Below are 12,718 nucleotides of genomic sequence, written 5' to 3' on the forward strand. Positions count from 1 at the left end.
CTATAGATTGGACATATGGAAAAGATCTCCTGGTTCTCCAGCCTGTCCCACACTGTGGTTCCTTATTCATCACAAAACGTACATCCACCACCTCTCTTCCTTCGCCCAGAATCAAACAGGGCAAATGAAAAAGTCATAAAATAGATTTAATAAAACTCGGGCCAATTCGAGGGGAGAAAACTGGAAGATTCCCCCCTGACCCCCTTAAGCAATCAAAACTAGTCCAGGAGATAACGTTGGCTTTGTAAAGCGACGGAGCACTACAAGCTCTCAACCCCTTGATTAGAATAACAAACAAGATCCTTCATTACAACTTATTATGACATTCCTCATCTGAATCTGTTTGCACTGTGCATTCACCACCTTTGATACGGGGCCATCCATACCCGGGCTGGGGAAGAATTACGCAGAGATGGATGTTTCCTTTTCCCAAATTCTCTTTGTTCTTTGTATTTGGCTGCCTCTTTCTCTCTCTAAATTCCATGAGTTGGAGGTGCCGGCGTTGGACTAGGGTGGGCACAGTAAGAAGTCTCACAACACCAGGTTAAAGTCCAACAGGTTTATTTGGAATCACGAGCTTTCGGAGCACTGCAGCGCTTCAAAAGCTTGTGATTCCAAATAAACCTGTTGGACTTTAACCTGGGGTTGTGAGACTTCTTGCTCCAAATCCCAAACAGTTTTTGGGAGAAATTGGTCGGCTGCAGCAACCTGCATCGCAGCTAGAGGGAGCTGTCATCCCCATTGTACTCCTGAATGAGCACTTGATTCACTGTTACTGAAGCCGGCCTGGAAACTGGGAGTTTTGTGGCACACAGCGCCAGGGACCCAGGTTCAATTCTGGCCTCAGATGACTGTGTGGAGCTTGCACACTCTCCCCGTGTCTGCGTGGGTTTCCTCTGGGTGCTCCGGTTTCCTCCCACAATCCAAAGATGTGAGGGTTAGGTGGATTAGCAGGGTAAATACATGGGGTTACAGGGATAAAGCGTAGGTAAGTATTGTTGTTGATGCTGGCTCGATGGACCGAATGGCCGCCTCCTGCACAGTAGGGATTCTATTGTGGTCCTTGACTCTTATCTGGGTCTGATTCGAGTTGAAGCACTGGTTTGTCAGAGCCTCCCTGTGAGACCATATTTAACAGTGACCAACTTGTGTAATTTTTTTAAACTGGTAAGATTCTCAACCCTTTCACCGGGGAGTGTGAGGATGGGTATAGTGGGACCTCCCCAGATACAGGGGTGTGTGAGAGAGTGGGGTCATTGGGACCTCCCCAGATACAGGGGAGTGAGAGTGGGCTTTACTAAGACAACCCCAGATAGAGGGGTGTGTGAGGGTGGGTTTTAGTGAGACCTCCCCAGATAGAGGGGTGTGTGAAGGTGGGTTTTAGTAAGATCTCCCCAGATACAGGAGTGTGTGAGGGTGGGGTCAGAGGGACCTCCCCAGAAACAGGAGTGTGTGAGGGTGGGGTTAGTGAGACCTCCCCAGATACAGGAGTGTGTGAGGGTGGGGTCAGTGGGACCTCCCCAGATACAGGAGTGTGTGAGGGTGGGGTTAGTGAGACCTCCCCAGATACAGGAGTGTGTGAGGGTGGGGTCAGTGGGACCTCCCCAGATACAGGAGTGTGTGAGGGTGGGGTCAGTGGGACCTCCCCAGATACAGGAGTGTGTGAGGGTGGGGTTAGTGAGACCTCCCCAGATACAGGAGTGTGTGAGGGTGGGGTCAGTGGGTTTTTTCCCCCAGTAAGAGGTGATTTTTTTTTTGTATTTTTCAGGAATTTCAGTCCCTCCAAATTCATAATCTCTTTGCTCTTCATTCTGCTTTGGAAAGGTAAGTGGAGACGGGATTGAGAATAAACAAGGGCAGTGGGTCAAACACTGAGCTTTCACCTCCCTGTAGTTGGCATTACTGCAAGTAACCAAAAGTTAAGTTCAAGAGGTCGGAGTTATGGAGTCTTTTAAGCGGGAAAGAGGTGAACAGGTTCAGGGAGGGAAATCTGGAGACTGGAGCCCCAGGCACAGCCCCCAGTGGTGGAGTGAGGGAATGGGGAGGGACAACAGGCTGCAATTGCAAGAATGCAGAGACTAGGGGCTGGAGAAGGTTACAGAAATAGGGAGGGTTGTAGGGGCTGGAGGAGGTTACAGAGATAGGAAGGGTTGTAGGGGCTGGAGGAGGTTACAGAGATAGGAAGGGTTGTAGGGGCTGGAGGAGGTTACAGAGACAGGGAGGGTTGTCGGGGCTGGAGGAGGTTACAGAGATAGGGAGGGTTGTCGGGGCTGGAGGAGATTACAGAGATAGGGAGGGTTGTAGAGGCTGTAGAAGGTTACAGAGATAGGGAGGGTTGTCGGGGCTGGAGGAGGTTACAGAGATAGGGAGGGTTGTCGGGGCTGGAGGAGGTTACAGAGATAGGGAGGGTTGTCGGGGCTGGAGGAGATTACAGAGATAGGGAGGGTTGTAGAGGCTGTAGAAGGTTACAGAGATAGGGAGGGTTGTCGGGGCTGGAGGAGGTTACAGAGATGGGGAGAGTTGTAGGGATTAGAGGAGGTTAGAGAGATAGGGAGGATTGTCAGGGCTGGAGGAGGTTACAGAGATAGGGAGGGTTGTAGGGCTGGAGGAGGTTACAGAGATAGGGAGGGTTGTAGGGGCTGGAGGAGGTTACAGAGATAGGGAGGGTTGTAGAGGCTGTAGGAAGTTACAGAGATAGGGAGGGTTGTCGGGGCTCGAGGAGGTTACTGAGATGGGGAGAGTTGTAGGGATTGGAGGAGGTTACAGAGATAGGGAGGGTTGTCGGGGTTGGAGGAGGTTACAGAGATAGGGAGGGTTGTAGGGATTGGAGTAGGTTACAGAGATAGGGAGGGTTGTAGAGGCTGTAGGAGGTTACAGAGATAGGGAGGGTTGTCAGGGCTGGAGGAGGTTACAGAGATAGGGAGGGTTGTAGGGATTGGAGGAGGTTACAGAGATAGGGAGGGTTGTAGAGGCTGTAGGAGGTTACAGAGGTAGGAAGGGTTGTTGGGGCTGGAGGAGGTTATTGAGATGGGGAGAGTTGTAGGGATTGGAGGAGGTTACAGAGATAGGGAGGTTTGTAGGAGCTGGAGGAAGTTACGGAGATAGGGAGGGTTGTAGGGGCTGGAGGAGGTTAATAAGGTAAGTTTGTAGTGATTGGAGGAGGGAACAGCAATCACGAGAGGTGAGATGATGGTGGGAATTGAAAACTAGACTTCAGATGGAGGATGGAGGTGTTATTGGACTGGGAACTTGTGCAGGTCAGTGAGCAGAGTGGGTGCTGGGTTAACAGAGACTGACGCTGAAGATTGATCAGCTTCACCCTTCACCTTGTGTTCGTTCAGCAGGCTGGTCGACCTCGCACAGCACGGACCCTCAATGAAGCACATCACAGGCTGTGAAAAATACGGTGAGTGGGATCACTGACTAATCCTGTCCCCCTCCCACCCAGAGTCAGACAGATATTAGAGCTTGAAGGAGAGAGAATGGAAAGAAAAACGAAAGCGAGAGAATGGGAGACAATAGAAGGGAGAGAATCAGTCACGTAAAAAGAGATGAGGAGATGCAGAGATACAGATAATCAGAGCGGGGGTTTGCTGATAGGATGGCAGAGGCCTGAGGGAGGACAAAGCGAGAGATGGAAGAAATGCGGGAAGTGTACAAGAGAGGCAGAAAGGAGACGGGCTGAGTGGGAGGAGAGACAGAAGGAGAGAGAGAGAGACTGAGAGATGGAAGAAGAGCTAAAGACAGATAGGTTAGCAGGGGAAAGATGGAGAGATAAGGGGAGGGAGAGTCACGGGGTGGCGGTGGGGGGGGGGGGGGGGGGGACATGCTCAGAGAGACATCAGTGAGTTGCAACAGGACCACAGCAGACGCCATCTCCCTGGCCCTGCACTCAACTTTAGAACACCTAGATAATAAGGACACCAATGTCAGATTCCTATTTATTGACTGCAGCTCAGCCTTCAACACCATTATTCCCACGAAACTCATCTCCAAACTCTGTGGCCTGGGCCTCGGCACCGTCCTCTGTGACTGGATCCTGAACTTCCTAACTCTCAGACCACAATCAGTAAGGATAGGCAACAACACCTCCTCCACTATCATCCTCAACAACAGTGCCCCTCAAGGCTCTGTTCTCAGCTCCCTACTATATTCCTTATACACCTATGACTGTGTGGCCAAATTTTCAAGTTTGCTGATGATACCACCATAATGGGTCGGATCTCAAACAATGCTGAGACAGAGTACAGGAATGTGATAGAGAATCTGGTGAACTGGTGCGGCAACAATAATCTCTCCCTCAATGTCAACAAAACGAAGGAGATTGTCATCAACCTCAGGAAGCCCCTGTCTACATTAAAGGGGATGAAGTAGAAAGGGTTGAGAGCTTCATGTTTTTAGGTGTCCAGATCGCCCAAAAACTTGTCCTGGTCCCCCCATGCTGACACTATAGTTAAGAAAGCCCACCAACGCCTCTACTTTCTCAGAAGACTAAGGAAATTTGGATGTCAGCTACGACTCTCACCAACTTTTACAGATGCACCATGGAAAGCATTCTTTCTGGTTGCATCACAGCTTGGTATGGCTCCTGCTCTGACCAAGACTGCAAGGAACTACAAAAGGTCGTGAATATAGCCCGATTCATCACGCAAACCGGCCTCCCATCCATTGACTCTGTCTACACTTCCCGCTGCCTCAGCAAAGCAGCCAGCAGAATTAACGACCACACGCACCCCGGATATTTTCTCTTCCACCTTCTTCCATCGGGAAAAATATACAAAAGTCTGAGGTCACGTACTAACCGACTCAAGAACAGCTTCTTCCCTGCTGCTGTCAGACTTTTGAATGGACTTACTTTGCATTAAGTTGATCTTTCTCTACACCCTAGCTATGACTGTAACACGTTCTGCACTCTCGTTTCCTTCTCTATGAACGGTGTGCTTTGTCTGTATAGGCACAAGAAACAATACTTTTCACTGTAAATACATGTGACAATAATAACTCAAATCAAAAATCATCAGTCAGTGTAGATATACCTTTCAGAGAGAGAGAGAGCGAGGACTGAGAGACACTAGTCAGTGTACAAACATCTCCCTGAGAGAGAGGGACTAAGAGACACAGTCAATGTACAGATATCTCCCTGAGAGAGGAACTGAGAGAAACCAGTGGGTGTACAGATATTATCCTGAGAGAGAGAGGGACTGAGAGACACCAGTGAATGTACAGATATCACCCTGAGAGACACCAGCGAGCGTACAGATATCACCCTGAGAGAGAGAGGGGACTGAGAGACACCAGTCAGGTAGATGAACATTGTTGCAAATGAATTAACCTCCAACTCTCCTGTTGTGTTTTAGCTGAAGGAGGCTATCCTCATGAAGCCGGATTTGACGCCTTTGTCTGTGGTACAGGTCTGTTGATCAGATTAGGATTGTTCAGTTTCTTGATAATGTGGCATTTACAGCCATTTGGTCTATCTATCTCCTCCATGCTGCTGTTTATTGTCCTCCAAAGACTCCTCCCACCTCCTCTTCATCTCACTCCCCACCACCATATCCTTCCATTCCTTTCCCACTCGTGTGTTTACCCAGCTCCCCCCTCCCTCCCTTTAAATATATCCATACTCAACCGCTCCCTTTGAATACATTCCACGTTTTAACCACTCTCTGGGTAAAGGAATTTCTCCTGAATTCCCATTTGGTTATATTAGTGATTATCTGATATTGACGTTCCCTAGCTCAAGTCAAAATATCCTTCTCACATCTACTCTAATCCAGTGCTCCAGGTGTGGTCTAACCAAGGTATATGGAGACCAGAACTGTGCACACTGCTCCAAGTGTGATCTAACCAAAGGTATATTAAGATCAGAACTGTGCACTGTGCTCCAGGTGTGGTTTAGAGTCATAGAGGTTTACAGCATGGGAAACAGGCCCTTCAGCCTAACTTGTCCATGCCGCCCTTTTTTTTTAAACCTTTCAGCTAGTCCCAATTGCCCGCATTTGGCTCATATCCCTCTATACCCATCTTACCCATATAACTGTCTAAATGCTTTTTAAAAGACAAAATTGTACCTGCCTCTACTACTACCTCTGGCAGCTCGTTCCAGACACTCACCACCCTCTGTGTGAAGAAATTGCCTCTCTGGACACTTTTGTATCTCTCCCCTCTCACCTTAAACCTATGCCCTCTAGTTTTAGACTCCCTTACCTTTGGGAAAAGATATTGATTATCTCGCTGATCTGTGCCCCTCATTATTTTATAGATCTCTAAAAGATCACCCCTCAGCTTTCTATGCCCCAGAGAAAAAATGTCCCAGTCTATCCAGCCTCTCCTTATAACTCAAACCATCAAGTCCTGGTAGCAACCTAGTAAATCTTTTCTGCACTCTTTCTAGTTTAGTAATATCTTTTCTATAATAGGGTGGCCAGAACTGTACACAGTATTCCACGTGTGGCCTTACCAATGTCTTGTACAACTTCAACAAGACATCCCAATTCCTGTATTCAATGTTCTGACCAATGAAACCAAGCAAGCAGATCTAACTAAGTATATGGAGACCGGACTGTATACCGTGCTCCAAGTGTGGTCTCACCAAGGGATATAGAGACCAGAACTGTGCACACTGCTCCAAATGTGGTCTTACAAGGTATATGGAGACTGGTACTTTGTACAGTCTAATCAACATCTGAAACCAGTTTAATGAAGCATCTCTGCTTCAATGAAAGATCCTTCTGAAAATGGGCCCCAGTTCTCTTTTTATGATCTTATTAACTTGACCCCCACCTAGTTTTTAATGATTTGCGTACTGTATCCCAAGATTCCTCAGTTCCTCTACTCCTGTTAATGCTCCTATTTTCCAAGTAACGTTTGGGCTTCTCAATCCTTCCGACAAAAATGCAGCACCTCCCACTTGCTGAAATGAGTTTCTGGAGTGGGATTGTCCTGGTCAGCTGGGCCCATCTCTTAGGTTCTGTGGGGCCCAATGGCAAATAGCCCACACTAGAGCCTGGAGCTCAATTTGGAGGCGATTCCTGTAGCAGGTGGAAGGTTTCCCTTCCCCCACCGCCCAGACTCACCTATTCTCCTGGGAAATGGGGATGGTCTCAGAAAACCTGGTCGGAAGTCACAGAATCTCGGCAGTGCAGAAGGAGTCCATTCAGCCCATCAGGTTTACACTGGCTTTCTGAGGGATCAGTGGACTTAATCCCACTCCCCTGCCGTACCCCGGTAACCGCGCACATACTTGAAGAGAGTAAGACTTCAATTGAACCTGCCTCTGCCACCCTCTGAGGCAAGCACAGCACTAATCTTCCCTCCTCCTGCCCCTTTCCAGAGTTGCTCAGGTTAAGATGTTATTTGGTCCAGAATGGGGAGAGCGGGCCGCATGTTTTCGGGAGAAACAGGTTGTATTGCGTTAGACGAGTGTAGGAAAATGGCACATTGTGGCACTACAATGTGTGAGTTAATCAGTCTTTGTGCTATCTAATGTGGGAAGGCGTCCCTCCTCCCGACTCTCATTGAGTGGGGGTGCGGGGGGGGGGGGCATTGTGGATGACTTCAGGAGCGGGTGAGAGGCGGGCTTTGAAAGTTATAACAGGAACACTAACTTATGTTTTCATTCCCATTCATTTTGCAGTGTTGCTGCAATTGGCTCAACTGCTGCTGACCAATCAGCGAAGGTAAGTCCAGTGGTCAACAGCAAACATGATTGGTTCTCTCACACATGTGGACCCTCCCCTCCCCCGTGCCTGCGTAGAGGGCGGACCCTCCCCCGTGCCCGCGTGGGGGGGGGGCGGACCCTTCCCCTGTGCCCGCGTTGGGGGGGTGGACCCTCCCCCGTGGCCGCGTGGGGGGGGCGGACCCCCTGTGCCCGCGTTGGGGGCGGACCCTCCCCCATGCCCACGTGGGGGGGGCGGACCCCCTGTGCCCGCGTGAGGGGGGGGGGAGGACCCTCCCCTGTGCACAGGTGGGGGCGGGGGGGGGGGGGGGGGCGGCGGGGCAGACCCTCCCCCATGTTTGTCTGTCTGTCTTTTGTGACCATTGACACAGCAGTTACTGCCTTGCCTCCAATGAAGGGTGATGACCGGCATGTCAGTCTGTGACTAACATAATGAAACCAACCAGGCAATTCAGGCACAGTAAGATCCCACAAAGTGATCAATGACCAGATTTTGCAGTGATTATATTTTTCTAATGTTTCTCTCTCTGTCTCCTCCCCCGCCCCCTCTCCCCCGGCCCCTTTCTCTCCGTCCCCCCCTCCTCTCTCTCTCTCACCTCACTCTTCCCCCCCCCCCCCCACCCCCTCCACACACAAGTGTCTATGAGTCCCAGATGCCACTGATTGTGGAGTACCTGGCTGCAGTTGAACCGCACAAGAACAATGTCAATCTGATCCGGGCTCGCGTTTCTTTCACAGTGAGTCCAGGGCGGGTGTGAGGGGGATTGGGGCGTGTGGTGCGTTACTGAGGAGTGAAAGTCACATTGCTGTTGGTGGAAAGCTCCGAGATCCCATCTGGAGTAACTGGGTGGGGGCACCTTATCTCGGAAAGGATAGAGATTGACATCGGAGTACGTATAACACACGTTCACCAGGTGATCCTGCGGGGTTGAAGAGTTCAAATCGGAGGGCAGCTCACACAGATTAGTCTGTATTCTCTCGAGTCTCGAAGATGAAGGGGATCTAATCGAGGGCTTTGAGGATTCAATAAGGTCCATCGATACAAATTATTTCAATTTCTCTCAGAGAGAGTCCAGAACAAGGGGGCACAACCTTAAAATTTGAGCCACGCCATTTAGAGAGTGATGTCAGAATCAATTGGCAACATGAAGGGGAATGGAAATTGGGAACTTGATCTGTCACCCTACACAATCCTAAACATGGGGGTTAATTAAAATGTCAGAACTGGGATTGATTTCTGTTGGTTAATGGATATGGGACAGTAAGTTTTATTCTGTTTCTAGCCCCGTGCTGGACCTATCCTGGGAGTGTTTGATGGGGACAGTGTAGAGGGAGCTTTACTCTGTATCTAACCCCGTGCTGTACCTGTCCTGGGAGTATTTGATGGGGACAGTGTAGAGGGAGCTTTACTCTGTATCTAACCCCGTGCTGTACCTGTGTTGTGAGTCTGACTCTGAATGTGAATCTTGTGTTTCCCAGTCTCTGTCAGGAGCTGATCCACAGGCTGAGCGGCCTCCCATTCTGCTGGTGAAGGTGCGTCGTGGCTGGAGTTCCAGCCCTGCCGAGATTGCCAAGGAGTTTGCGACATTCTGTTCCCTCGACATCAGGAAGGAGAGTCCAAGGCACTACCTGATCGCTACGAACGAGTGGAAAGGGTGAGTGATCCATAAGCTAAAGGCAGGAATGTTCCTGACAGAGTGACCCCCTCTTTAAACAGGGTGTCTGACGGAGAGACCCCCCTCTTTAAATGGGGTCCCTGACAGAGAGACCCCCCTCTTTAAATGGGGTCCCTGACAGAGAGACCCCCTCTGTAAATGGGGTCCCTGACAGAGAGACCCCCTCTTTAAATGGGGTCCCTGACAGAGAGACCCCCCCTCTTTAAATGGGGTCCCTGACAGAGAGACCCCCTCTTTAAATGGGGTCCCTGACAGAGAGACCCCCTCTTTAACCGGGGTCCCTGGCAGAGTGTCCCCCCTTTTAAAGCGGGGTCCCTGGCGGAGTGAGACTCCTTTGAAGCGTGGGCTTTGCCGCTCACAAGTCCGGTTAGTGAAGGAATGAGTAATAATTCATGCATGTTGTTTTCCTGCCTTTTGACCCACGTTCTGACCCTGTGACCTCCTATTCCAGGGCAAGGAAGATCTTGAGGACTTATAAGACACACCCGGTTTTCCAAGTGGAACCTTATCGCTATTGGACACACTCGACGACTGTGACTAGTGCATTCCGGCAAGTTCTGGGGGAGGGGTCCTGACATGCCTCCCACCTTCTTGTTACATTCTTCCTCTCCCCCCCCCCCTCACCTGACCATGTGGATTGTACTGACTCCTGGGGCGGAATCTAATTCCCTCCCTGATGGCTGGTTGGGTTTGGGGGGGATGGGGAAGGCGCATTGATTGCTGCCTTGATTAATGCAGTGCTGGGTTGGCATGTGGGCAGCCTGCCCACCCCACTCCCACCTTCAGCCTTTCAGGGCAATTAATGCCCCATCAGAGCTTCATCCCTCAGCTGCTGACAGGGGGAGATCTCTGGGTACTGACAATCTGACAGTACGGCACACCGTCAGGACTGATCCTCTGACAGTACGGCACGTCCTCAGCACTGACCCTCTGACAGAGCAGTTCTTCCTCTGTACTGACCCTCTGACAGTGCAGCACTCCCTCAGCAGTGACCTTCTGACAGTGCGGCACTCCCTCAGCAGTGACCTTCTGACAGTGCGGCACTCCCTCAGTACTGACCCTCTGACAGTGCAGCACTCCCTCAGCACTGGCCCTCTGACTGTGCGGCACTCCCTCAGTACTGACCCTCTGACAGTGCAGCACTCCCTCAGTACTGACCCTCTGACAGTGCAGCACTCCCTCAGTCCTGACCCTCTGACAGTGCAGCGCTCCCTCAGTACTGACCCTCTCACAGTGCAGCGTTCCCTCAGTACTGACTCTCTGACAGTGCAGCATTCCCTCAGTACTGATCCTCTGACAGTGCAGCACGCCCTCAGCACTGACCCTCTGACAGTGCAGCACTCCCTCAGTACTGACCCTCTGACAGTGCAGCACTCCCTCAGTACTGACCCTCTGACAGTGCAGCACTCCCTCAGTACTGACCCTCTGACAGTGCAGCACTCCCTCAGTACTGACCCTCTGACAGTGCAGCATTCCTTCAGTACTGACCCTCTGACAGTGCAGCACTCCCTCAGTACTGACCCTCTGACAGTGCAGCACTCCCTCAGTACTGACCCTCTGACAGTGCAGCTCTCCCTCAGTATTGACCCTCTGACAGTGCAGCACTCCCTCAGTACTGACCCTCTGACAGTGCAGCACTCCCTCAGTACTGACCCTCTGACAGTGCAGCACTCCCTCAGCACTGACCCTATATTAAATTGCTGTTTCATTAATTTCTGTCTCCGTAGACTCTGCTGTTCGCTTGCTGCCGCGTCACTGCTGGTCTTTTTCCTGGGGAAACCCGTTTAGGAAGGAAACTCGATTTGCGATTGGAATCTGCTGAGGATGACTGCAAGATGAAGATTCTATATGCAGCGTGCGATCCCAATAAAAATGACCTTTAGTCTTGCCAGTTGATTTGTGTCTCAGACCGCTGATGGAAGGATAAGGGGCGGGTTGGGTCTCTCACAGATCCAGCGCAGTCCATACTGCCTCGGGATCTCTGACTATTGCGCAGGTTAAAAGGAGACTCCCTGACTTATGGGGTTGGGGTTGGAGGGCTCACACTGTGAAGGTATTTTCGTACCTTGTGACCTCCATTTCCTCCATCTTCCATTCTACGCCCCCAACCCAGGCAGCAACAGGATTATTTGCTTCCTATCACTAATATTAAATAGTTGTATAAATTTACAGCAATAGTGGTAGGACATTCAGATCCTCAAGTGCATTTCATCATTCATTGAGATCCTGGCTGATCCACTGCCAAGGTTAAGTTGCCTTCAGAAGATGGTGGTGGACATCACTTTGATCCGATCACCCCCAGGAAAGTTGCTCAGCCTCTGATCAGAGCTAAGATACTAAATGGATCAGAAAAGGATAATTCACAACAGTACTTCTATTATCAGGAACTGAATTTGGTTTTTTTTCATTCATGGGAGGTGGGCATTGCAGGCCAGGCCAACATTTATTGCCCATCCCTAATAGTCATCTAGTGGTCTGGTAGTGTAACCAAAAAAAAATGAAATAATTCAGCAGGTAGGTAGGTATATTGTGAATAAGGGCAACTCAAGTTTCCCCTGGGGCCAGTTAGATGGACCAAATGGTCTCACAAATCCAGATTAATGTTGTGATCATATTAAAACACTTGGAAACTCACCTCCTGACAGTTTTAATGTGACTGACCAGCTGAATCTTCTCCATTCCAAGTTGTAATCAATGCATGGACCCAATATTTTCTTTGCGGTTTCCATTTTAACTCTCCCATGATCTTACCCCTCAGATTTTCTCTGCTCAGACAAGGCTCTTGACCCTTACGTATCAGCCCTGTCACTTTGAGTTTTACCCATCCTTTCCTGAGGTCGGACACCTCATTTACTCAACTTTTCTCTTGAATTTTTATGCCTTTATCTTTCCCTCAATCTTCTCAATGATTATGTCCCAATGATGGGAGGGTTTCCTCCCATCTTTGGACTGTTCCACAGGTTAAGATGAAATCCGATCTCAGTTTTCTTTATTCCTTTCTCCGAGTTATGAAGCCAATGCTCAGAGTGAATGAGGCAAGTCCCGAATGCACCTCCTTGCTTGCTCCACAAACTCATTCAAATTCAGACTGTATCCAATTCATGGTCCCCACTAGAGACATACTAGACCAAGTTGGCAGGAACAGGCATTGAACCTGATCTCACACTTGATCCTACGCTTAACCTTAGCCACTTAAAAAATGTTTTTACTCCATCCTTAAAGTTACAAAGCCAATGCTCAGAATGGACCAGGCAAACCCAAATCCATTTCTTGCTTCTTCAAAAAGCCAAATTCCAATTGAATCCACTTCAAGGTCCCCACAAGAGAGACAAACAAGATCCAAGCTGACAAGATAAGGCATTGC

At 49.8% G+C, this 12,718-nt stretch overlaps 1 protein-coding gene across 1 annotated transcript; it reads left to right on the forward strand.

The window, feature by feature from the left end:
* Positions 1-800: 800 nt before the first annotated feature.
* Positions 801-7,683, forward strand: LOC144508743 (poly(A)-specific ribonuclease PNLDC1-like). The gene is made up of 5 exons (XM_078237052.1): positions 801-955; positions 1,769-1,824; positions 3,342-3,406; positions 5,358-5,411; positions 7,637-7,683. The coding sequence occupies exons 1-5, from the start codon at positions 848-850 to the stop codon at positions 7,681-7,683; spliced, it is 330 nt and encodes a 109-aa protein (XP_078093178.1). The 5' UTR covers positions 801-847.
* Positions 7,684-12,718: the final 5,035 nt, after the last annotated feature.

This window comes from Mustelus asterias, chromosome 20 (assembly GCF_964213995.1).
Source record: "Mustelus asterias chromosome 20, sMusAst1.hap1.1, whole genome shotgun sequence".
Taxonomy (NCBI): domain Eukaryota; kingdom Metazoa; phylum Chordata; class Chondrichthyes; order Carcharhiniformes; family Triakidae; genus Mustelus; species Mustelus asterias.

Bases quoted from the DNA above. Each gene is read 5' to 3' on its own strand.
- LOC144508743 (XM_078237052.1), top strand. From the start codon at position 848: ATGACTGTGTGGAGCTTGCACACTCTCCCCGTGTCTGCGTGGGTTTCC. The intron at 3,407-5,357 runs GTGAGTGGGATC...GTTGTGTTTTAG, and splicing joins CACAGGCTGTGAAAAATACG to CTGAAGGAGGCTATCCTCAT. The intron at 5,412-7,636 runs GTCTGTTGATCA...TTCATTTTGCAG, and splicing joins CGCCTTTGTCTGTGGTACAG to TGTTGCTGCAATTGGCTCAA.